This window comes from Theropithecus gelada, chromosome 2 (genome assembly GCF_003255815.1).
Source record: "Theropithecus gelada isolate Dixy chromosome 2, Tgel_1.0, whole genome shotgun sequence".
In the NCBI taxonomy this organism is placed as follows: Eukaryota; Metazoa; Chordata; class Mammalia; order Primates; family Cercopithecidae; genus Theropithecus; species Theropithecus gelada.
The window spans coordinates 66,550,559-66,573,708 of NC_037669.1; the positions used below are offsets into that span (position 1 = coordinate 66,550,559).

Sequence of the window (23,150 nt, forward strand, 5' to 3'; positions counted from 1 at the left end):
TCTTTATGATTATCTAGCAGTAGCTGTTTATTGGTCTTAGACCCCACAGAGTAGGACTACCATTTTTCTATGTAGGTTGTTATAATAAAATACCTTAAACTGAGTAATTTACAAACAACAGAAATGTACTGTTCGTAGTTCTGGAGGCTGGGAAGTTCAAGGTCAAGGTGCTGACATATTCAATGTCTAGTAAAGGCTCTCTGCATCACAGATGGTGCCTTCTTGCTTTCTCCTCACATGGTGAAAGCGGCAAGAGAGCTACCTTGAGCCTCTTTTCAAAGGGCAGTAATCCTAGTCTCAAGGATAGAACCCTCATGACTTAACCACCTTCCCAAGACCCCACCTCTTAATTACTATCACATTGGGTATTAGAGTCAAACGTATAAATTTGATGGGGACACCAACATTCAGACCAAATCAAGGACCTTGCAAAATCAGTGCACCTTGGAAAATTTTTTCTTCAGATATTACTGAGGTAATTTTCAAAGTCTAGGGAGTAGGGACTGGCTAAGAGGAACTGTGTTTAACCATGTAATACTCTTTTAGCAAACCAAGTGCCCGTGTAATTTTTCAAGCAGTTCAAGAATGGAGAAAGAATTCTGTCCTAAACTCTTTCTGCTTCATTAACTGAAATGTTCACATTTCTCACATCCAAGCAGAAAGGGGGCAGGCTCCGCAATGGTCTCAAACTTGGATTAATGGCCCCTATTAATTTATCTTTGAAATAAGAAAGAAATCCTGTGGATCCCCAGTGTATTGACAGATTTTTAACACTTTACCCATAAAATCAAGCAATCAATCTCTCTCTCTCTCTCTCTCTCTCTCTCTCTACCCCTTCTTGCCAGGCTTTTACCTTTCGTCACTCATTCTCCCTTTCCTTTTCATCAAAACATTTTGTTCTAATTTCCTTTTCCCCTATGTAATGGGAACAGTTACAGTAACTAAAGGTACCTTGAAAGAATGGTCAAGGACCGTACCATAAAGGATCCCAGGAGTCAACAAATGGCACACTTAAGATAGGATCCATCAGAGAGATTAGTAAAAGGGCCATTTTCAAGGATATGAGAAGAGTGTAGGACACAGGTCGGCAAACTTCTCCTGTAAAGGGCCAGATGGTGAATATTTTCAGCCTTGCAGGCCATGTGGCTTTTGCTTCAACTATTCAACTCTGCTGCTCTAGAGGGAAAGCAACCATGGGCAGTACCTAAACAAACAGGTGTGTCTTCCAGTAATATGATTCACAAAAACAGGCTTTGGGCTGGATCTGGCTCCGGGGCCATAGTCTATTAAACTCTGGGGTACAGGAAGAAGAGCATAGGGCAGTAACTGGGCTAGTAGCAATGCTGTGACCGGTCGTGGGCTTGAAGGGCAGGAGTGGAAGGAGGTACCAGAACCTAGAAGAAAGGCAGTCTGTGAAGGGGGCTGTCTAGACAGGAGCTGTGCACTCTGGAGAGAGCACTATCAAGAGTCACCCCACAGGAAGGAGCTTTGGGGCGGGACCCAAATCTAGGCTGCATTTCTCCTCTCTCCCTTGGTTTTCCTCTCCTGTACTCCATTGACTGATCCCAGCTAGAAGCCAGGGAGTGAGGGAGACCAGAGAACCATTCTATACAAGGTATCCTCCCTGGGGACGGAGAGCAGGGTGGAAAAAGGGAAGCTCTCTGGCAGGGGGAGGAAATGAGATACGGCACACGATGCACTCAGCGTGGATTCCTCAAGTACCAAGGGCTCTTGTTTATTAATCCTAGTCATCACAAACATCTGCGTCTCTGAATACATGTGGTGTTGCAATGTAAAACGTAAGTGAGTAAAGGAAGCATGAGTAGAACTTTCTACAGAGATCCACTCACAGCAGAAGCTAGTCATGTAAGGGTTTCTCATCCCTTGGGTTTATCAAGCTTTCCTCTAGATTCATTGTTCTGAAAAGTTGCTTTTGGAAAGACATACGAAGATCTGAATTTGGGTTTGAAGGCTGGGAAAAACCCTCTTTGCTAAAATGAATGAATGAAAATTGACCTCTTATAGAATGATTCATCAACTGTGCATGAGCGAGTGACTCCATCTAGAAAAGTATTAATTTAGTCATGTCCCAAAACATCACATCACATTGCAGATTAAGGTCAGCAAAAATGAATGTTTTGACAGCCCTGCAATCAGTGCTAATAGAGGCATTGAAAGTAAGTGTCTTGAGAATGTGGGTTGTGCTTGATTTAATGTGTGCTTTTTTTTTTTTTTAACTTACTCTAATTTAGTCTCATCACTCTTTCTCCAGAAATTTCACTTATCTCTAAGACTTTGACTTCTTTGTCTGTAACTCTAAATGTAGAGTAACACACGCCAGCAAGATGACAGTTCTGAAACGTCCCACTTTTTTAGTACACAGGATAGATATTCATGTCTATCAAGTGTATTTAGGACAGTGAGTTCAATCGTGCAAAATTGAAAAAGGTAAAAGCTGGATGATTTCACCAGGCTCTTTAAGAAACTTGTGTTTGGTGGTAATGTTTGTCTTGAAAAGATAAATTTCCTAGTATTTGGGGTAACTTAGAATTCTGCTTGCATCACCCTGAAAACTTGTTTCTCTACCTTTTATATAGCTGGGGTCACTGATTTTTTTTATATACAGAAAGAAAAAGTACATGTAAAGTCCCTGCCTAAAGTCAGGCTATGGCATTCTTCTTTGGCACACTGGAACCTAGAAACACTAGCAGTTGTCTTGACTTGTAGATTGATTATGGGACACAATGCAACTTAGGTCTTGAGGATGCAGTTTCGCTCAGCCTATATCATGTATATAGATATCAGCTTTATTTCAGCCTTAGTTTTGATTGGCTTTGGGTAACACCTCTCATATATGTAAACTGTTATTTTAATCCATCTCAATTTAGACTGTGTTCTCCCATCCTTAACACTGGATAGAGCTCATTTCCTCATTTTGGGGTAGGTGAGGGCAAAGGAAAGATGTTGGAAGAAAATAGGCAGCTCCCTATACCAGTGTGTGTGTGTGTATGCACACATGTGCGTAATTTCTTCCACATATAGTAACTCCCTGCAGAATGATAGCAACATAACTGAAGATGACTTCGCTTGATTTTTCTCTTTTTCTCCTGTCCTTCTTTCCTCATCCCTCTGCCCCCTCTTTCTCTTCCTTTCCATGATATTTCTCCTGAACTTTCAAATTATGTGACTCTAAGTTTAGGCAGTCAAATATACATTTGTTAAGAGGCTCACTACTTAGGGAATATGCAAAATTGGTTGGATCACCATAAAGAATCATAGGAAAAATTTTAAAACTCAGGGATCAGTTAATTCGTTCTCCTACTTGTCTAATGAGAAAACAGGGGCATACAGAGCTGAAGGACCTGTTCCCATTCCGTCATCTGATGGCTGCAGAGCTGGGACTGGACCCAGTCTTTATTTGCCCTCTCTACAATGCAATGCATGTTCTTTCTAATGCCCTCCTCTTTCTCCTGAACTTTCTCGGATAAAGTTCACATTTGTCTGTAAGCAATTTATTTTTTAAGCACAACTCACATTTGTGTCCCAACTGTAAATGTTATGAAGTTTGGTAGTTAACTTTCTATTCAATTTGACTGCCATTTCTCGCATTTCTACTTGAGAAGGTCACTGTGTTTGATCAACTCCTGGGAGAAAAAGATGAGATGAGGATTTTTGGGACAACTTCTTCTTGTGTGGTGCTTCACTGAGCTCGTGGCACATGCTAGTTTGGAAAGGAGATTTGCCTTGAAAATGGGGTCTCCGAACCCTCTGGGAGGGATAAGGTAGCACAGTGGAGTTGGTCATGCAAGGATGGTTTTTCAGGTTCCGGCACCGATGTGAGCTGTGAACAGCACACATATTGTATTTGCCCTGTAGTTATTTGTGAACTTTCTCAAGAAGTACCTGTGTAACTACAAACCCCTGTTCTTCCTTTTCAGTACGGTATAATGCCATTTATGTTCATTAGTTCTTTAGGCGATCATGTTGAATTACAGAAATACCAATTTTTGTGATAATCATGAACTCCTTTAGAGCTTGGAGATTTTCTGATGTATTAACTTATTAACTTTTTTATTAAAAAAAAAAATCACTTTGCTCTTTTGTACAGCACTTCAAAGGAATGACACCTTATCACAGCCCTTTGGTGAGCTGAGAGGTATAAAACTCGGTTATATTTGACAGTATGCCCCAATAGGACTGTGCTGTAAATGACGGGATTGTTTAGCACAGGCTGAACTGCCAGACACGAAAAGGGGCTAGATGAGAGGGTAAGTTGAATTTGTTGTAAAAAGCACCTTCTTATCTTTTAGGTTGAGTCAATACTGTTTTCTGCCTTTTGGCTATTTTGCTGTATTAAAAGTGCTGCTTCTCACTTTGGGAGGCCAAGGCGGGTAAATCACTTGAAGTCAGGAGTTCGAGACCAGCCTGGCCAATATGGAGAAAACCCCATCTCTGCTAAAAATACAAAAATTAGCCAGGCGTGGTGGTGGGCTCCTGTAATCCCAGCTACTTGGGAGGCTGAGGCAAGAGAATTGCTTGAACACGGGAGTTGGAGGTTGCAGTGAGCTGAGATTGTACTAGTGCACTCCAGCCTGGGCAACAGAGTGAGGCTTCATTTCCCCACCCTCCCCCACCCAAAAAAAAAAGTGCTTGTTCCACTGAATTCATTGACTTTATTTCTGTTTTTAAAGAGGTGTTGTGAGGGGAGTGGCTAAAAAGGACTTCTCAGCTATACCAGCTCACTCTGCCTAATTAGCATGGTCAAGTACTCAGTTTGGTTTTATCCTGGGGCAAGTTCTCTTGATGGTGAGAAGATTAGCAGTCAAGAGGCTCCAAGAGAGGGGTTAGAGTGTACTTAGAGGACAGCCTTTAGCTTTAGAAGATAATTGATGTTTGACATTTTTTCCCTTTATAGGCTGAGTGTCAAATATCGGACAGGGCTAGAGCCCCCTCATTAATCCTGACAACTGTTACTTCTCTGTGATGTTAGAATAAAGGGTGTTTGCTCTTTTAATGTCAGGCCTTCTCTCCTCCTGCAAACCACTCATGTCCAGAGGATGTACTAAGAGGCTAGCTGCATGCTTTTCCGGGCAGCTAGAAGTTTGCATATATGGCAAGGCAAACTTGACCAGCTTATCTTGAATGGGATAGAAACACTCTTCTATATTTGCTGTGAATATTTTTAAAGTGGTACAACATGGGTTAATGTTTAGAGCTGACTATGGTAAGGACTGTGTGTGTGTGCGCACGCGCGTGCGTATTTGTGTGTGTGGCTATTTTTAAAGCCTGATAAAGTATTTTTGGTGGACTTGCATAGATTTGGAAAAATGAAAACCATCTCTGACACTCACCTTTTACCACTGAGGTATTCCCATAGAACAGGGGTTGGCAAACTTTTCCTGTAAAGAGCCAAATGGTAAATGTTTTCAGCTTTGGGGGTCATACAGTCTCTGTTGCAGCTCCTCAACTCTGCCATTGTAGTGTGAACGCAGTTATAAGCAATAGGTGACTGGATGAGCATGGCTTTGTTCCAATAAAACTTTATTTAATAAAACAGGTGGTGGGACAAATATGACCTGGTGACTGAGGTGTGTTAACCCCTGCTAGAAAGTTCTGCTTAAATATAGCTCTGGCTTTGTGGCTAGATTTCATCTTAGAGGACACTTTGCCCCTCACTTTGCCTCCTTGTCTTCCCAGACACCACATTGCAGATTGTCCCTTGCTGCAGTCTGTAACAGAAACATGATTCCTGGTGCTTTGTATGTACTGTGTCTTTCCCTGGCAACTGAAGGCCCTGGAGATCTTGCCTAGCTGTTGATCTGCTCTGGGGTCCTACCTTAATATGTTCTGGGGTCTTGTCTTGTCAGAGAGGGTCACTGTAGGACCTCAGAGAGGCCTTTGGGACAGGTAAGACAGATCAGCATTTCAACAGATCACCCCTGGTTTCCAGCCAACTATCAACAACCAACCTGTGTATCTTACTAGAGGCTCTGAGATAAGCCTTAATTCTGGCACACTGTGGGACACACAAGAGCTGAAAACGTCCCTTTTGCTAATGAGTTGTGTGGTATTTTCTCACTTTATCTCAGGTTTCCAGCCTAACCACTCCAGGAGCTATCTTTTCAAAATTCCAGCAGTTTTTTCCGAGTTTCCCATTAAACCATTGAAATCCAAATGACACATATGCATAGTTTTCCCAAATGCAGGAGGGAATCTGCATTTTTTTATTGAAAAAGGGAGGTGGCACTCCTGCAAAGTAAAGCTGCTCCCTCTGCTTCATCCCTCTTGGCTTGATGTATTTATTTCTCTGAGTATCTGATTTGTTGCTGTCTCTGGGCAGTGTTGCTCCTTTTTTGTACTGCTGTCCCACTGCTTGCAGTGACTCAGGTGTGCTTGGAAACAGGACGCAACCAACTGTGGTTGAGTTATATTCACCCTGACAGCCGGAATGTACAGTGTGATTTATGGGAGTTGTTCACACAGAGATCCCCAGATAGCTTGGTTTTGTGACATCCATGTGAAGTGTTGAGGCCCAGGGAAGAGGAATACACTCCAAGGAACCAATGGATGCTAATGACATTTCTAAGTGCTATGATGAATTGAGCCTGGACTTTTTAATGTCAACTTAAGAGTACACTAGAATAGAACGCAGCATTGGATTTCCATACAACTGAGTTAGCAGCTAGCAATTTAACCAGATGAACTTTGTTACTTTGGAAGAGCTTATTGAAATCTCTGAAAAAGGGATGAGAGATAAAGGAAGAAAATCAATCCGTGTGACCACACATTAAATGGATCAAAACTTCGCAAATTCACAGCCTGGGCAAACAGATTTAATGGTTTATTTTTATCAATTTTTTACCGTGGAATTTGAAACAAGAATGACTTTGGACACCTGAATTCTACCTATTCACTCCAGCTTGCTTTTCTTTAAAAGAAAGATACCAAATGAAATGATTTTTAAGACCTTTTTTGCATTGAGTCAACATTTTGTTGACACAAACCTAGTTAGATTTCTAAAAAGTATCATACTGTCCCTTGCTCAAGTTAAGTACGAAATTGCCTAGGAAATTTTTTCTAAACCCAGTGCCATGTTCCATTCTTTACCCTGCCCTATTGCAGCCCAAGAATTGGAGTGAGTGGAAAGTATGTTCCTGTTTTTTTCAAAACAGTGCTCAGGACACATTTGTGACCACACCAGCTTCCGTCGCACTGCCGCTTCTGGTCTTCCGGTTCTGAGCAGCCGTCTTAGAGATCAACTTTTGTAGCAGTCTGTTGATGAGGTGAGGGCCGCCTGCTCAGGGGAGATAAAGGTAGAGGTCTCCAGGCTCTTCTCTGGGGGCAGGAGTCTCACCCCAGCAGCTGCGGCTTTGATTGAAAAGGTATGTGGCCCTCTGGAGCTGACTTCAACCAAATGGCATTGGTCTTTGAAAAATGTACTTTAGCACAGCCCCTGTGGAACGTGTTTACTTAAGGATTTTACCCCTGTTAGAAGTGAGAATGTGACTACAGCTGGACTGCCCCTCACTGAAAGCATTTGCTGCGAATGTGTCTTCTGCTAATATGTTTAAGGATCTGTAATGAAAACAGAGTCATTCTGAAATAAAAGGACATTGACATAAAAAGCGGTAATGGTTGATGCTATCTGTTTTTTAAGATAAGGGTTTTGTCACAAAGGCACGATTTATGGTGGGAATACTGAGTAGCAGTAGTGTGGCAGGTGATAAATCACTTTTCTCACCACTGGATATTGAGAAAAAAGGGATACAAACACCTTTTAAAAACAGGAAAAATAAAAGCACTCCAGGGCATGTAGTTTACGGAAAACATAGTAGAGAAAGTGTGGTAGGACTGAGATTGTGTGTATGTTGTTGACTGAAATGTTTTAATCTCATTTGGAGGCATCGTTAAGATATATTTTTGTAAAACTGAATCTTGAAAAACTTAGTCCATACACTGGGCAGCATATAATCATGCTTTTTAATGTAGGGCTTTCACGGTAGCTATGATGGTGATAAAAATCATGATCTTTCTCTTCTCTTTACCTTGTGCACAAGTTTTCTTCTGCCCATGGCCAGGTAGATGAGAGCACACAAAAGCAGATGTGTTTATAGGATGTTAAGGGCAAGAACAAAACTAATACCTTAAGAGACTTTTTAGGAACCTCTTGGAAGCCATGAGTCCAGGGAGGGGTTATAGAGTCTGGGCACCTCCTGGGCACCTTCATCCTCCTCCTCCTCCTCTGTTCTCTGTGCTGGTGGAAACTTGATACATTGCCACATGGATGGGGGCTCATACGGGCCACCACTGATGCTTCCTTGCAGATGGGAAGGCTCTGCTCCTGGATCAGTCAAAATCAAGGGCTAGCTTTTGAGGAAACCTGAATCTAAGCAGCCGGTCCCTTGGAGCAATAGATTGTCTTAGAGAGGATTCCTTCTCTTTTAGAGGACTCTATGAATGCATAATCCCATCAGTAAGTGAGCGTGTGGGTTAATGCCGCATTAATTACATATCTGGGGATATGTCAGGTGCAGATGTGAGGACTCCTATGCCATACAGCATAACACCAAAATTCAAGAATTGTATTCATATGCAGCCTTTACTTTTTGGCCAGTACGAAAACAAGTGAAATATGCCTGTAATTATTGCCATAAAATAGCAATTCATAGTCTCGCATTTTGTTAACATCCGTTGTCTCTTCCAGATGTATGCCTCATAAGTTGGTCAGTCAGTATTCGTTTGTTTCATCATTCATTTATTTGTTTTCTCATTCATTCATTCATGCATGCATTTGAGAAATACTTGAGACCTTCTACATGCCCATTGTTGTCCTTGGTGCCAATACACAGCAGAGAAGAAAACAAGAGTCCTGTCTTCGTGCTGCTTAATCCTAGTAGGGCAGAGCCAGGCAGTAAGCGAGACCAAATATATAATGTGTCAGCGGCGGGGTAGTATAAGTGCTTGGAAGAAAAATGAAGCAGGGTAAGAGAACAGAAAGGAATAGAAGGCTAAAGGCTGAAATGACATCATTTTCTCACCCCCTCTCAGGAGTTAGTGTCACCCAACTCCTCTCTGCCTCCTGCCTTTTATCCTGAAAAACAGCCCCATGAGGGGGCAAGCAGGACTGTCATTTCCATTTACAGCTGATGAAACCGAGGCACAGGGTTTAAGAGATGGTCACGATGGCACAGCAGGTAGATGTCAGGTCACTCAGAGCCCCTGTTCTCAACCCCTCGAGAGTTCCTTCTCTTCACCACTGCCGGCCCTAGTCCAACCCAGCGCCTGGCCCTTTGGCCATAGGCAGGCTCAGTAAGTGCATGTTTGAACCGAGGCACTGTGCTAACCGCTGGGGAGGAAGAGAAAGGTAACCTCAGGTCCTGCCTGGAGAAGACCCCAGACTAATGAGGAGTGCTCCTGGGAACACCCTGCCACAGGGCTGAGATTCGGCACAGGGCTGTCTGTCCTGTGTGTCTGTCAGTGTGTGTGCGGGTGTGGGGGTGGGAGGCTTCTGAGAAAGCTTCACTGAGGAGCAGCTGATCTCATTGCAGAGAAGAGGAGAAAGGCATTCCGTGCAGTGCAAATTGCCAGTGTAGAAGCCTCGGGGCTTAAGAGAATGTGACATGGAAGAGACAGGAAATATGTACTCTTGTACAGGTATGCGGCACACGTGTGGCCCCCTCCCTCCCAGCCTCCTCACTAAAGATTATTAAGCTGCCTATTCTCCTGGTTCACCTGAGGCTGTTTTGAGAGAATCTCAGAATCTCAGTGTTCATTTCATACGACGTTCTTCGGGCTCCTCTTGTTCATCTTTGCAGACTGAAGTATTTATGAAGGACCTTCAGAAATCTGATTACTCCTGATGAATCAAAGAGTAAAGAAGAATCAAACATGATTAACCAGGTGAGGCAATGTGATAAAAGGGGTGTATGATTTAGAATAGGTGAGCTGGGTTCAAACTTTAGCTGTAGCACGTACCTTGGGCCAATTATTTTACTTCATAAGACCTCAGTTTTTTCATCTGGAAATGGAAATAATGATACCTGCGTCCTGGGAGAGAACGGGCAGAACAAGAATTTCAGCAAGGCTCTATCATTTCAGTTATCCTTCCCCTGCTACAGTGCGAATCTGTCTTAAAGACTGTAGGTCTGGCTTCTGCTAATCAAAGAGAAACAGTTACAGCATAAACCTGGGCTACTGTGTTGCCCTGGGATATGCATATCACCTGGTTTAATCCCAGGATTTTACTTTCCTCCTAGTGCTATGGCTGATTATTTAATTTTTAGATAATCGTGTAGCAAATATCATGTATTAGAAGGTAGGGCTATAAAAAGAGTATACCACAAACAGAGTTTGGTTGTTGGCCAACAAGTCCCAAGCTGCCTCTGCTGCCATGTGCTACCATATCAAAAGAGTTGCCCGGGAATCCCCTGCTGACATCGGTCTGTCTCACGTGGGTGATATTTGGAAGGTAGTTTTGGTGTGTATTTGTGTTGATCATTATAGTAATGACATGCATTTACCACAGTTCTGTAGGAGAGCGACTCTCAGCTGTGGTTTAGAGACAGCCCTTTGGATCTCCAGGTATCTCAAAGGCTATAAAACTTCTCAAGTCAAAACTAGTTTTAATTTTACTGCTTGAGAGATGCAGTATGAAACATATGACAGCAATGAGTGTCTATTTTTGTAGCAACTCAAGCCGCCTGTTTTTTTTAGGGGAAGATTTATAATAAAAGCACATAACTGTAGGGCTTTTAACCTTGATTTAAAAAAAGACTTTCCTGTTCATTATCATATCTAGCTCTGGGGAGATGGGCAGGTTAGTGATGATCTGCACCATTTTACAGATGAGATCCCTGAGGTGGCTTTGTGGCTTTGGTCCAAGAAGCCATTTATTTTTGACTCCTGGCTTCACATGGCTCCTCCCTTGACTGGCTCCTTCTTATCCCTAATCCCCTATCTTTGTAGCTTGTCTGTTACCTATCAAAGGAAGCCATGTCTGATTTCTCTATTGGAAGTTAAACTGTTTTTCCCACCTCTGGTTTCCCTTCAACTCCTTATTTATTTCATTATTGCATTAGCCACTAGTTTTATTTCGTGGGTTTTCAACTGGTAATTATTATTTAATTTTATTGATGAGTCTGTTTCCAGCATAAGAACAAAAACACATAAACTCCATGAAGGCAAGGACCCCATCGTTGTATTTCTGTTGCCCTAGGGTGGTGCCTGACACAGCAGACACCCTTTGTTAACGTGTTTGGAAGGGAGATAGAAGCTAAGTTTAAAAGACTAAGCTGATCTTTGAGTGTCTATGTTCCAACAGCAGAAAATGGACTAGAGGAAGGCTGTTTGAGGTTTGAGAATTATTATGAAAGGACATTTTTACAAATGAACCAGGTTTATACTTCAATATGTGTAGAGTTCTCTGAATCATGTCTGGCAGATAAATAAGACTTGCTTTTGGGGGAGTTTTTTTAAATTCAGTGGGCTTTGAATTAGAAGGAATTCCAATGCTTGTTCTTGTTCTGCTTGAGTAGAATTGATAAAATCTGTTAATCATCAGTTTTGCTTTAAACCCTTGAGGAATTTTTAAACTTTGGGAACTCAGGTCATGATTTTGAACTTTTATTTCTAATAATGTTCCTGGCGTTTTTTATAAAACAGATTTTGTTGTTACTATTTTTTAAAAATCCTTCTCATATGCATATATAGTTTGAAAGTCTTGCTCCTAAATCCCCATTTTACAGATTGTAGAGTCCAACATATGGAAATAATTAAGGCATTGTCTGTTCAGTGTGGAAGTATCCAGGAAAGTTATGAAAAGCTCCAGGAAGGATAGATGTCCATGTTGATCAAACTACCAGATTCTTAAAACGTGTTGCTTTTACATTGTGTCATATGGGTGAAGCAGAACAATTCTGTTCTGGATGACTTTTGGAAAGCATGTCTAATAATAACTAGGTTTTTCTCGTACTTTTTCCACTGGGTCAACTCTATTACTTTAGATATCTGGGGCTACAAGTAATAGAGATTTCAAATCCAAATAGCTTAAACATGTTTTTTTAGGTACAAGGACAGGTGATTCCCAGGTTAGTGAGTTGAGGAGCTGGGTGGTCTTGTCAAGGATCCAAGTTGTTTGTGGTCATCCTTAGCATGTCAGAGTAGTCTCCTCGTGGTCAAAATATGGCTGCCACAGATTCAGGCATTGCATCTCGGCATGACAGTCTCCAGAGACACCAGCAAGACACCATTTTCTTGTCTTTGTAGGTGTGAAGAAGCTTTCCAAGAAGCTCTAGAACAGACTGCCCCTTGTCAGTGGTTTGCTGGACAGAATGAATCACGCCAGTAATCCTACAGTGGGCCATAAATTACTGTGAATGGCTTGGACCAATTGGGATTTATGCGCTTTCTCTGAGGGCAAATAAAATATGGGTCACACCATCAAAGGAAAGGCAGCAAAGAGATGAGTAGGCAATAAGTGGTCATTGCCATACCAGATTCATCCTACTGGAACCCCCCTTTACGGATACATATTTTTTGCTCTCAAATAATCAGCATTTTCAAAATCAGGACAAAAGGGTGGTTCTTTGGTTGCAGAGTTCCTTACGTAAATTCAGATTTTGTGTCTAAATTTTCTAAGAGAATTTTATGGATAAAGACTTTCCTTCAGTATTTTACGGGTTGAATCTTGTGCTCGCAGTTCATGTGAATATTTTGAGAAAATGTTATAATTGCATTTTAATCTAGAGACTTGTGAGCCTGCCTATTTACTGTTGAGGTTTTCTGCAATCCTTGTACTAGAGGAAGTGTCATTTTGTGTAAACCAGGAAAAGAAATTGGTTCAAGTAAGTCTAATTGCAGAGTTGCTGAATGAAGATATCCCTTTCTGTCTCTTACAACAAAAATTTAAAATTTAACTTAAAATTGTCAAACAATGATCATGTCACATCTGGAAATTTCAGGTTTTTACTCCCTTGCTTTTTTTCCTAATTACCTGAATGCTCTGGATATTCAGACTTTCAGCTGTTTGACTTTGCTGGAGGTAAGGGAAGGTATCCAGTTTATTTCACTTTTCTCAGATATGACTCATTTCTTTGACATAAAAATCCTTATCTCACAGGATAAGCCTCAGGAATTGGTTTGAAGAATGAAGACAAACCTGGCTTTTATGAGAATAGGGAATTTTTTTTATTGGAAGCATAGTTTTCAACAAAGAGTCACCTTGGAAAGCGGTGGGATTTGTCCCAACTTCCCAGTGGAAGGTGAAATAAGACCACAGATTTATCAGCCTGATCCTTAGAGACAACATTCAGAAACATGAACTGTTAATTCATCCAGTGTTCTCTCCTTTCAGATGAGGAGATGTAGGCCTAGAGAGATTAAGTGACTTGTTCACTTCCATTAATTTTTGGTGGATATAGGCCGGGCATGGTGGCGCACGCCTATAATCCCAGCACTTTGGGAGGCTGAGGTGGGCGGATCACAAGGTCAGGAGTTCAATACCAGCCTGACCAACATAGTGAAACCCTGTCTCTACCAAAAATACAAAAATTTAACTGGATGTGGTGGAGGGCACCTGTAATCCCAGCTACTCGGGAGGCTGAGGCAAGAGAATTGCTTGAACCCAGTAGGCGGAGGTTGCACCACTGCACTCCAGCCTGGGCAACACAGTGAGACTCCATCTCAAAAAAAAAAAAATAATAAATTGGTGGATATAGTATTTTCCTAAAGCCCTGGAGAACAGGTGGTATATACAGTATTGTATGGTGCTATACTGTCTGATATTGTGTATACAGTTACCTTAACACTCTGTACTTGGGTAGCTTTGATAATGCAGTTGTAGAAATTGGTAGTGATGGTGGTAATGAAGATGAGGATGATCATGAAAATCATAAGAGAGCAGCTACCTGACATTTATTGAGCACTTACTATATGCTGGGCAACATGCTTACAGCTATTGGCTGTAACACAATAATTATATTATTGCCCCATTTGACAGATGAAGAAAGTGAATTTAGAGGTTAGACTTGCCCAATGTCACACAGCTGGAAGTAGCAGAGTTAGCATTCTAGCTCATATTTGCCTAATTTCAGACCCTGAGTTCTAAATTATGAGGCTTACCACTAATTATTGGGGAGGGAAAGGATAGTGTTTATGAAGCTGAGAAGGAACGTTCCTGAGTGGCACCAGGAATGACCTGGAAGAGTGAAAAGCCCTCAGAGGGATTGGACCATCCAGTGCTCCTAGGGGATTATGTAGATCAGGTGAAAATTGGACCTGCCTCATCAATCCACAAGAGAAAGTGCAGGGTGGAGAAGAAACCTCAAGGAAGGGGGTTGAGCTTTGAAAGGAGAGGTTGGCTACAGGTGCTGGAGGGGCTGATGGAATGTAGATGGGGCAGCGGTTGAGATCCTGGCCCTCCCATGTCACGCACCTCAAATTGAGGCCACATGGCTGTCAGCGAAAACAGACCCAGGTGCTGGTTTCAATAAAAGGTGGGACTCGGACACAAGGGTAGGGAGGGCAGAGAACGGCTAAGGTCTGAACAGCTCTGCAAACTAGGTACATGGCTCCCAGGATTATCACACACATTTTTCACATGAGAAGACAGAATTTTCGAGACGTTAAGTGACTGTTCTAAATCATTCAGCTGAGGCTTTCAGTCCCCATATTTGGAATATTTGGTGTAGAATTATACAGGCTTGGCTACGGAAGGCATGACTCGGGCAGAGAGAACTAGAGGAGCCAGGAAGAGGGCAGAATAGGCACAGCCTCTAAACCAGCAACCATGCTCACAGCAGCCCAGAAGCTCAGGGGAGAACGTGTGTGTTCAAGGTGGTTGCATGTTCATGATTATAATTACACTAACACCCGGTAACAGAGAGGTTACCTCGTGGTTATGAGCCTAGGCTCTGGAGCCAGCCTGCCTCAAGTCCTACCTCTGCATCTTCTCGCTGTGTATCTTCTATCAGATTGTTTTCCCCCTCTGGGCCTCAGTTGCCTCTTGTGCAAAATTGGAATAATAATTATACCTCATAGAATGTTGTAAGAGTTTAATAAGCATGTAGAGCAGGAGTCAGAAACCTTTTCTATTAAGGACTCAATAGTAAAATTTTTGGCATTTATGGCCGTATAGTGTCTGTCATGACTACTTAACTCTGCCATAAGTTGGTAGAAAATTCAGGCATTTAAAAAATCTGTTTGCCATAGGAAATTTGCAAAAGCCCACAGCAGGCAAATATCTCTTGATTTATAAATGAAATTGTATAAAATAGTACCCATAGAAAGTAGAGTTCTGATTCCAAATTATCAACACAGTCGTGCAGGAAACAGGCAACTTTTTAAAAAATACAAGGTTTTAGTCTGTGTAAAGGTGATTATAAGAGGTATGTTCCTTCTACAGGTCTGCTTAGCTTTCTCCTAAACACTGCTTTTGATTTATCCAGCTCATCTTTTTTTTAATAGAAAATATAATTTGGCGGCCAGGCTCAGTGGCTCACACCTGTAGTCCCAGCACTTTGGGAGGCCGAGGCAGGCGGATCACAAGGTTGGGAGATTGAGACCATCTTGGCGAACACAGTGAAACCCCGACTCTACTAAAACATACAAAAAAAAAAAGTAGCCAGGCATGGTGGCGGGCGCCTGTATTCCCAGCTACTCTGGAGGCTGAGGCAAGAGAATGGCATGAACCTGGGAGGCGGAGCTTGCAGTGAGCAGAGATCGTACCACAGCACTCCAACCTGGGTGACAGAGCTGGAATCTCAATAAAAAAAAAAAAAGAAAATATAATTTGGCAAGTTGCAGCCCATGGTTAAATAAGTACCACCAGAAAGTCTGAAAATGTATTTTCCATTTATAGAAAAAAAGGGTTACACTGACTTAGAAATGTTTTATGTTGACAGTATCACTTAAAGGAGATATACCTCATTCTTAATGTGAGAAGTAATTGAGAAGTGTATCTTGGAATCATTTCTGGTAAAGAATTCTCTTGCCCTTTCCCCAAATTAAAAAGAGGAAGAAAACCAAATGAAGTACAAGAGCCTTAAATTTCAGTGAATAGACAGCTGTGCTATCTATTCAGGCTTTGATGGTGGGATGGGTGGGCCCCATATGAATCCATTGTGCCCTAAATTATGTAAGCTTCAGAAGCAGTTGCACTACATGAAGTCCAGAAAATGTAGATGGCGTGCATTTAACGGGGCTGACCTTGGTAAATATAGAGTTGTGGACGGGAGAATGGTTTTGTGATACAACTTCACCAAAAGCAAAGTGAGGTCTGAGTAATGATATACTTTGTATGTAGTTTACAGGGAATGGAGACTTTTTTGTTTTATTCTTTTAAAGGGACTCTGGAAACCACATCTAATTCCAATCTAATGAAACACTTCCTAATGCCAGGGGTTTCTCAGGTCAGTGTCCTAAGAGAGGCATCTCATGCCTGTCTTGTATTGGATGTCCTATGTACAAAACACTGACCCTGGTGATGTTCATGGTATTCTCGTGCCTCTTTTTTATCTGTTGGACATTAATATATCAAGGGTCAGTTAGCTCCCACTGTGTGCAGTAGAGAGAGGTAGGGAGAGAATACTGAGATGTCAGTTCATACATCTCTGTACATGTGAGTGTAATGGGGATTTAGGCTTTTCTATTCTGTTTTAGAAACTGAAAATCAAATCAGATCAAAAGATGGTTTTTGACCAGAATTTATAAATTTCCTAGTGAGTGTTGGCACTGAAATTTAAGGAGCAGTTGTATCTTCTTGAAATTCAGGAAGCTTACATGAATTCCTAATGAAAAACAAATAGCTTTTCCAGCAAAAAAAAAAAAAAGTGGGGGCGGGGTTTCTCTGTGATGTTAATTGTACCAAGTTCTGATTATGTGTTTCAAATCACAGTAAAATTCGAGGAAAGAGGATTTTTTTTAAGTTTGCTTGTCTGGGAATTGAGACGTGGGAGTTCAGGAGTTCTGGCCCAAACATGTGCTTCTGAAAATGGGGTAGACAAGTGCACAAGCATCTGCATGTGAGGATCCGCATGCGAAGATGCACGTGAAGACCACAGCTTCCTTTCCTGTCCTCTCCATGTGAGTGCATCATTCTTCAACAGTAGTTCAGTTCAGCCTTTCTTAGATAATAGCCTTGCAAGGGAACGGACAAGCAAAGGCAGTTGCTGAGTAATAAAGCTTCTGTGCTTACGCATCCGAATGTTTAGGATACACCTGAGATGTCTCTCTTACTGAATAGAAACAACATCCCTGGAAGCTCTAGACCTCTGAGGCACCCCAGCTTTCCCCGGTGAGTACATTAACCTTTTCCCTTCTTGACATGCTGTGGAATCAGCTGGAATGCTCATTTCATTGTAGCCACTGGACAAAAATGCAGCTTGCCCTGGTCACAACAGTAATGACGGTTAAAGTACGGGAGTTTGTCTAAGAGGGGGTGAACCCTAATGGTTGAAAGGTTGACAGCTTTCTGAATGTTTGCCACCTCTTCTTAAAAGCAGCTTCACCAGAGCAGTTTGGCAAAGGTAAAAACAAAACAGTTATACTGCTTGCAGCTCTAGGATTTTAAATCACAAACTGTATGTTCAACCATCCAGTAGACCAATGAGAAGTAAAGAATCCTAGCTGAAGGTGAGAAAGTCTTGTGTGTAAAGTTTATTGCCCTGATCTCTTTATGTGGTTATGTTCTGCTAATAGGCAAATTCACTTAATTTTTACATGGTTTCCCCGGATGAGCTGTTTACATAGTTGCTTGTTCTTCTCTCCCCTTCCCTTGTCTTCCCTGCTTCTCTGACCAACCCCATCTAGACCTAGTGAATAGACTTTAGTGTACAAATGTGCCAAACTCATTTCATGCGCACGAGCTGTGACTCATTGTCAGTCACCTGGAGCCTAGGGGGCTTTCTGCATTAGGAAACCTTTTACTCCTAATAATGCTGTTTTCTGGATCACGAGTAACGCTCAGCCATGGCTGTGCTAAATACAGAAATATCTGTGTTCTAAAATCTCCATCTCCACAAAATTAATCTGATGCTGATGCAAAGGGATCCATCTGCCGAACATTTCCCAAGAATATGGGAGAAGGGGCAGACACAATTGAGTATGCAAAGGTGCATTTAAACATTTTAACCCCTTTGAATGATGAGTAGGTTGAATATTTCTCAATGGAGCAAAATGTGTCTGGCACGCCATTGAGCAGGCATATTTAAATGATTTCCCCGTTCTTCCACCACATAAACAGTGGTGCAAATTTTCTTATGGAAGGTCTTGTTTCTCCATCTGTATATTGCGCTCCAGAGCTTTTGCTCCCAAAAATACCCTTGTTTTGTTGGGGGATGGGAGCACTCAGCCTCGAGGTTGAATTCTGTCCCTTATTCCACTCACCCTCTCTTTCCTGGCCTGTTTCTTCATCGGTCAACTGGGGACAGTAGTAATGGTAAGTCATAAGATGCTTGTAACTTGGCAGATTTGTGAAAATTGTCCAGCATAGCTTTTGGCACATAAAAGGAGCTCTTCCAAAATGTTTTTCTTCTTTTGAGGGTTTCCAGGAAAAAGATTTTGAGGGAAAAGGTTTCAGGTCTTATTGGATTAAAGTCATGTTCATACCTACAGATTGTTGGTTCTCTCGAGAGCAGGCACTGTCTGGTGCAGACTCTGGGAGATGTCCCCTGCAGAAACCTAAGTTTTAACATAACCCATGCTAATTACATCATGTCAGTGACAGTGGGCATGGCAGAGCTGCTCCCGCCCCTGACAGAAAATAGTGTATGTGATTTGTAAATGAACTGTGTGCTCACGTGTTCTCTGGGAATGTAAATATTGACTCTAAGGAAGAACTAAGATAATTTTGTGGTGAGATAGTTTCTAGTTGTTTAGGGCTTTCATTTTGCTTTGTTTTAATGGCATACACATTGAAACTATATTCCAGCCTTGGCCAGACTTCAGTCATTCAGATACCACCATCTACCCTTCTGTTATCCATGTTGTTATTTAATATTTTTATTTAAATCCCCTCTTTTAAAATGTAAACTTATTTTCAAAGCAAACCGTCTCTTTCTTACATAAATAGGAAACGAGTATCACATGCAGTAACTAGAAGGTGGCCTTGATGTGCAGTGAAAAACAACATCTTCAGATCAACTGAAGGCTCCAAGGCCTGAAACTCATGTGCAAGAGAGTGACTAGCAAGTGTGTGAGAGGCGTTTAAGACAGTTTCACACCAAACAGAGAGGTTCTCCTTAATACAGACTCCTGAGACAAGTTCGGAAGGTTTTCTTGTTTGGATTCTTGTGTCAACATATTTTGTAGATTAGACCTCATTGAATGTCATAATCTCATCTTTTATTGATATCATTGTCATTGAGGGGTTTTGTCATCCCTTTCCATAAAATGGCACTGGAGACAAAAGAAAATAAAATTCTACACATTGCTGGGCCAAACTGTGAAACTGTATTTAAAACAGAACAAAACCCACAGTTTTGAGTAACTCTTTCTCAGTTAAGCCTTCAGGTTGAGAACAACATTGTCAACCGGGCATAATATTAATTCCAAACCCACTGAAAGGCATCAGGCAGAGAAAGGTTGTGACAACCCCCGCCATCCCACTAATTGCGGTTAATTGTGTCTGCCTGGGTGTTCCAGTTGCTTGGTGTGCCTGGCGTCTTATTGAGGATAGGAACTGTGTCTCAACACTACTATAGCATTTCTCTTGAATTCTTAGCCTAGTAAGATGTATGTGGTCAATTCCATCAATAGTTCTTGGGTAAACTTGAAGCCTCCCACAGCTTGCCAAGCAGAGCAGATGCATGTCCTTGGAAGCACTTGTGATCCCCTTTGCTTAGGCTGTCAAACAGTGCAGCTCTGGGCTGTTCCTGGCTTGTAGGGTTAATGTCGAAACTCATAGGCTTAAGAGAGTCCATGATTAAGAGGCTATTGTAAAGCTTACACAGCATATTTAGTTAATTACAGTTCTTCGTTTACCCTCTCCTGCCATTTGCATTTGCAAGGAATTGAGAGAGCCTGCTGTGTTTGTCTTGGAATGGATTCTCCAAAGGCTTAGAGACCTACTTTTCTCTTTCCTTATCAGGTCCTCTGGGTCTGAGCCCCTGACCCAGGGAGTGGGACTGAACAGGAAAAAGAGGAGAAAGGAGAGTTTGCTCATTCACATTTCTGTGTCTGGGTGGCTGCGTCTCTTGCTGCAAAAAGGCCAGTGAAGGATGAATCATCTAGTTTGTCCACTTTTGCATATATATATGTTTTGTTGGAGTAGATACCATAACATGAGAGTATACCATAATTTGTTCTGGGAAGAGTTGTTAATGATAAAGAAAATTTAGTTTTCCAAACAATATTTTTGAAACTTGTAGTGATACTTATACCTTAGAAGAAACTTATCACACTGTACAAAAATTAGGACATTTAAGATTGATATTTAGTACTTTGTTTTTTAAATTCTCTCCCTGCTGACTTTCCAGATATGCTCCTGGAGAATTTTTTTTTTTCCCCCCACATACCCAGCAGCTTTCCCTCCATGGTATAGAGCTAGCCAAAGATTTTATTTGCATTACATAAACATAACTGGTTATACTACAGAGGGCTATTTTTGGCAACAGGATTTCTGTATTTGATTTTTTCAGTCCTAAAGAAAAAAACATGTATTAAAGATACAAACTTTTTTAATGTAAAAATTATGCATTTTCATTTTATAGAAAATATAGAAAAATATGTGACAAAGTGAAATTCTACACCCCAAAGCTAATCACTTAATATTTTGGTGTGTTTTTTTCTTTTTATGCGTAGAAAAAAATTGAGGTCATACCATTTAACTCTTGAGTTTTTGTATTTTTGCTTCTTGCTCTTGTCTGCAAGACATAAGTTGAAGTAAATGGTATTTAATGTTCTAAAATCACTAATTACAGAGTTAAGTGATTTTAAATGATGTTTTAAAATTTTATTAAATTGCATATCCTTTGAATCATAACAACATAGTCTCCCACATCTTTAAATATTTTTCAGAATTTAATGTTAGTCATAAGACATAAGATACAGCCTTTAAATAGTGAATGGCAGAATGGCAGAAAATTGTCCATGAGATTAATTGGTTAAAAGTGCTGAGATAAATTCCAGCTTTGTAATTACTTTTCTGTTATTTATGGCCATTAGTTTGATTACATAGTTTGTAATATGAGACCTTGGATTTAAAGTGTATCATTGTTAACCTAAAATGGGAATAAAGAATAACCACATGCTCAATTCTATTGCCACATAAGAATGAAGAACTCATATCGTAAGATGAGAAATAGTCACAGAAATCCAACTTAAAAACTAGTGATCAGGTTCCAAGCGAAGATATTTCAGATTTTATTAACTTGAAGCAGCTGTTGTCTCTAATATGACACACCCCTCAGAAATGGAATAGGTCTTATGAAGAATACTTGTGTTTTTTTCTTTTTAAAAGCAGCTGGCTTCCCATCATTGAGCTGTTTTTGAGTTCAGGAACTCCAGCTCTTGGCCTTTTCCTTGTGAGAGGGAAGGCTGAGGCCCTAGAGACTTTTCCTGGTGCAGCTGCTGGAAGGACAGGGTGAAAGAGGAAAAGAGCCTTTGACCAAGTTCTGTGCAGGGTCTGGGCACAGTGGTGAGGGCATTGGGAAAGAAGGATGGCTAAACCCTCCCTGCATCTATGAGCACCAGCCTTGCTGCTGGGCATCTCATTGTCGTCGACTCTCAGTAATAGGAGAGACAGGACAGGAGACAGTCCCAGGGGCACGTGGGAGGGGCTGGAAAGAGGAAGACAGGCAGATTCCAAGGGGCAGCTGCCAGGAGGGAAGGCTGCTTCTCAGTCAGGTTCAGGGTTCCACCGTGGAATTCCAGGAGGAGTACTCTAATCGCAGTCTCCAGCATTCTTGAAAGAGACAAGTGGGGAAGACCCTTGGGCTGGAATGTACTGGAGTTCCTGGCTCGCTGCGGTTGACTTGCTGCCTGACCTCTGGTGTTCTTCAAAGAGTTGCTCAAATGTCATTCTTCGGGGCTAACTTTGATTCCTGGCATGAAGTCATCTCCATGCACTGGGTGGTTGTCCCTACCACAGTTTCTAGTTATGTATTAGCATGATTATTTGAGTAATATTTTCCTCCCCGTATTTTATCCAACATTCTATCCCCAGCACCAGGCCCCATACCGGGCATCCTGAAGTCCACTGTAAAAATTCATCAAAGGAAAAGATGACCTTTTGAATGTCATTTTACCTCTCTTTGCTTTATTTAGCTTTCTGAAATCTTTTGATAAAAATATATATGAAAATTTTGGGAGCTCTTTTTTGGGTGAGGTAGCATTATATTTTCCAACAGGAAAAGGACAAATTACTATTTGTATTATATATTTATTATATTTCAATATAATTATTATAAAATAATTTGCTGTTTTATATAACTTTTGTATCCTTAGTTTCTGAAACCATTTTTGGAGAAAAAATCTTAACTTTCTATTTAAATATTTTTCTCAAATGAAAAACTTTCATAGATTATGATTATTACTTATTAAATATGAGATTTTCTTCATGTTTAAGCCACTAGAAGAATTTCAAAGAGGAAAGAGTGTGTTGGCAATTATTATGTTCATTTTAAAGATGAGGATATTGAAAGTTAAGAGGATTTCTCAGCCAGTGGTGAATTAAGGAAAGAAAATTGGGAGGTAGGGAGCATTTCTAGGAATGTTCTCTTATGAATCCTTAAGCATATTTTGTAATTACTGCCTTTTCTGAATCACCCTCTTCAGTGATTAACACAGTACTCTGCATGTGTTAAGTACTGGAGTTACAACTGAATTTATGTATGTAAGAACAATAAGGATGTGAAAGGAAGATGTATATCCAGCTATAGATAGTCTTGTGTTTAAGCCTATTCTTTTTATTTTTCTACAGTTTAGATAGCTGCTTTCAATTCAGAAATAGAAAACCAAGGTTACCATTGACTTTCCTTTCACCTCTCCAAAGTTCCAATCCTGAACTTCGATCTTTTCCTAGAGCTTTCTCTTCTTCTGCTGTTAAATTCATTGGGTATATTTTCTGTCAGTGTTACCTCCCCAAAGTACAGGATTTGGTACACATGCTGTTGGTTGAGACTCAAGCAATGTGGAATTGGAGGTCATCATACTGG

At 41.1% G+C, this 23,150-nt stretch overlaps 1 protein-coding gene across 3 annotated transcripts in view; it reads left to right on the top strand.

Annotated features, from left to right (window-relative positions):
• PDZRN3 (PDZ domain containing ring finger 3) overlaps positions 1 to 23,150 on the top strand; it is a 240,848-nt gene that overhangs the window by 45,971 nt on the left and 171,727 nt on the right. The window contains exon 1 of one of the 3 annotated variants that reach the window (XM_025376238.1): positions 9,518 to 9,900. The exons of 1 other annotated variant lie outside the window; for it this stretch is intronic. In XM_025376238.1, coding sequence (XP_025232023.1) covers positions 9,889 to 9,900 — 12 coding nt within the window. In that variant the 5' untranslated portion in view covers positions 9,518 to 9,888. Of the gene's footprint in view, positions 1 to 9,517; positions 9,901 to 17,062; positions 17,291 to 23,150 lie in introns of those variants that run through there. One more of the 3 variants, XM_025376239.1, reaches the window with a different exon arrangement.